General features: G+C 36.5%; 1 protein-coding gene across 1 annotated transcript; it reads right to left on the bottom strand.

Annotated features, from left to right (window-relative positions):
- Positions 1 to 466: 466 nt before the first annotated feature.
- On the bottom strand, positions 467 to 2,147 carry LOC5571283 (monocarboxylate transporter 12). Its single transcript, XM_001653534.2, has 5 exons — positions 1,958 to 2,147; positions 1,767 to 1,893; positions 1,366 to 1,712; positions 1,037 to 1,306; positions 467 to 979 (listed from the first exon to the last, which is right to left on the bottom strand). Exons 1-5 carry the CDS (start codon positions 2,027 to 2,029, stop codon positions 494 to 496), a joined length of 1,302 nt encoding a protein of 433 aa, XP_001653584.2. The 5' UTR covers positions 2,030 to 2,147; the 3' UTR covers positions 467 to 493.

Raw genomic sequence — 2,147 nt, 5'->3', positions numbered from 1 at the left:
ACCGAACGCAAAAGTTTTGCGTTTTCCATAATAATTTCCATATAATTTTCAAACAGCGTGTGCACAACCAAATTTCTTCCGAATCACTTCAAATTTCGGGAGGATCATTTTCATCATAATTGACATCGTTAAAGCATAGGGGAGCAAAAACTTAATAATTTGCATCAGTCTAATGCCCAGGGAAGTCAAGGAAATTTTCGTTACGAAAGAATCCTGGACCGACCGGGAATTGTAGCCGTGGACTCTATCCGCTCGAGTAAGGAAGGGCCTAAATTAAGAACATTTCAAAACTTCCAAATATTTGATTGTTAATCAACCCCTTATTTGGTTGAGGAAAGTTAAACAAATAAATATGATGTTGTCACATCAAAATAAAGTTCAAAGTTTATTTTTTCGTATAATATTCATTTGAATTGCATTTTTATAAGGAAAAAAATATTTCGGATATAAATTACTTGTATTTTTTATTTTGAACTTTTTTTTAAAATGTATATTAATCTTTGTACTTAAAATATAACTCACACAACCATAAAACACACGTCGAAACAAGTAATAAATTCTGAGCATGCAGATTTAAAGAATAGCTACCAGTATAGTCCACAAACCATCCAAGTAGTTGTCCCAAACTTAACACTAATATACCTTTCGCAATCATATTGAATCCCAAGGCATTTGGCAGCATCGATTCAAGACCTTTTTCGCTGCAATATTCAGCGATGGTAAGATTTTGATTCACAATTGTTATTGAGCGGAAAATCCCGTAGAAAGCAGACGTTACCATCAGCGCCACGATATTTCTCATCTCTGCCATGACGGATCGGGCAATGACTAGACACAAACCAGCCATGAGGAAAGTATTTCGATGGGAGAATTTCATCTTGTCGACAAAAGCAGGCACTGTGATTCTAGTGAGCAGATCTGTTGTTGATAAAATAGACATGCAGTTCGCAGCTTGAAACATATCCAGATTGGCTGTTTTCTGAAAGTAACAAAACAAAATTACCATACTGAACATACGAATTCTAATAGCCTCCACCTGTAGAAAATATGGAAAGAACAGCGAAAAACTTGTTGACGCAGTATATGCCAAGCCTAACCCTATTATCAAATTTAGAAACGATACTCGTTTTAATATCGCGATGTCCATCAATGCAGCAAGCTTTGACCATCCACTATCTGATTTTTTCGACGTAGTTGAAGAAGTTTTATCATGGTCTAAAAGCGGTATTCGTTCATCTGCGGATTCTTCAACAAGCTGAACTCTCATGTGCCACTCAACAGGTTGTAAGAGAGCCGCACCAACCACCTGAGAAAGAAGTAAGATTGTTTAAGACAATCTACATTAGTATACAAAATACATCCTACCCCATTGAAAGCTAATCCACCGATGATCAGGGTTGTTCCTCTAAAACTGAAAATATCAAGCAAATACTGTACTATAAGTGGCATTAAAATTTGGCCTATCCCGGTTCCAGCAAGAGCAAGTCCAACCGCTTTTCCTTTATTGTTACGAAAATAAGAGTTGAGTGCCACAAAAGTGGATGATTGTATCAAACCCAAGCCAAATCCAAAAGCTACGCTGTATGAAAGTAGGATTTGCCACATTTGCGTTGCGTATGCGCATGTCGTTAGAGCTGCTCCTGTCAACAAACTACCCAGAATGGAAGCCTTCCTAGTTTTCATTTTTTTAATTATTGGTCCCGTTATAAGACCTACAAATATTGAAGAATAGATAACAGTATTGTATGTATTTATACAAGTCATACCTGAAAAGTTGAGGGAAATATTGCACACGTTCATGACAAGTGCTGCTCCGAACGCATTCTCACCCATATCCGTTAAATAATCGCCAAACATCAAACCAAACACTGATATAAGAGATTGGTTGAAAACCTTTTAAAATACAATATATCATTCACAGTGAACTATCAAAAAGCTACACCAATTGCTGACATACATTTATTATAGCACAACCGATTACAATCACCCACCCATAGCCACCATCAGGTGGTACTTTATTTGATACCATATTTCCGAATTTCACTAGAAGCAGATTTAAATTTCAACATCAAGCAATTATAGATGGTCCTAATCAAAATCCGATCTAAACGCCTTCCAAGACACGATATATCTGACGAATAGTGAAT

Source organism: Aedes aegypti, chromosome 2 (genome assembly GCF_002204515.2).
Source record: "Aedes aegypti strain LVP_AGWG chromosome 2, AaegL5.0 Primary Assembly, whole genome shotgun sequence".
NCBI classification, from domain to species: domain Eukaryota; kingdom Metazoa; phylum Arthropoda; class Insecta; order Diptera; family Culicidae; genus Aedes; species Aedes aegypti.
The sequence above is the reverse complement of the archived record's forward strand: the minus strand, read 5'-3'. Positions and strand labels throughout refer to the sequence as shown.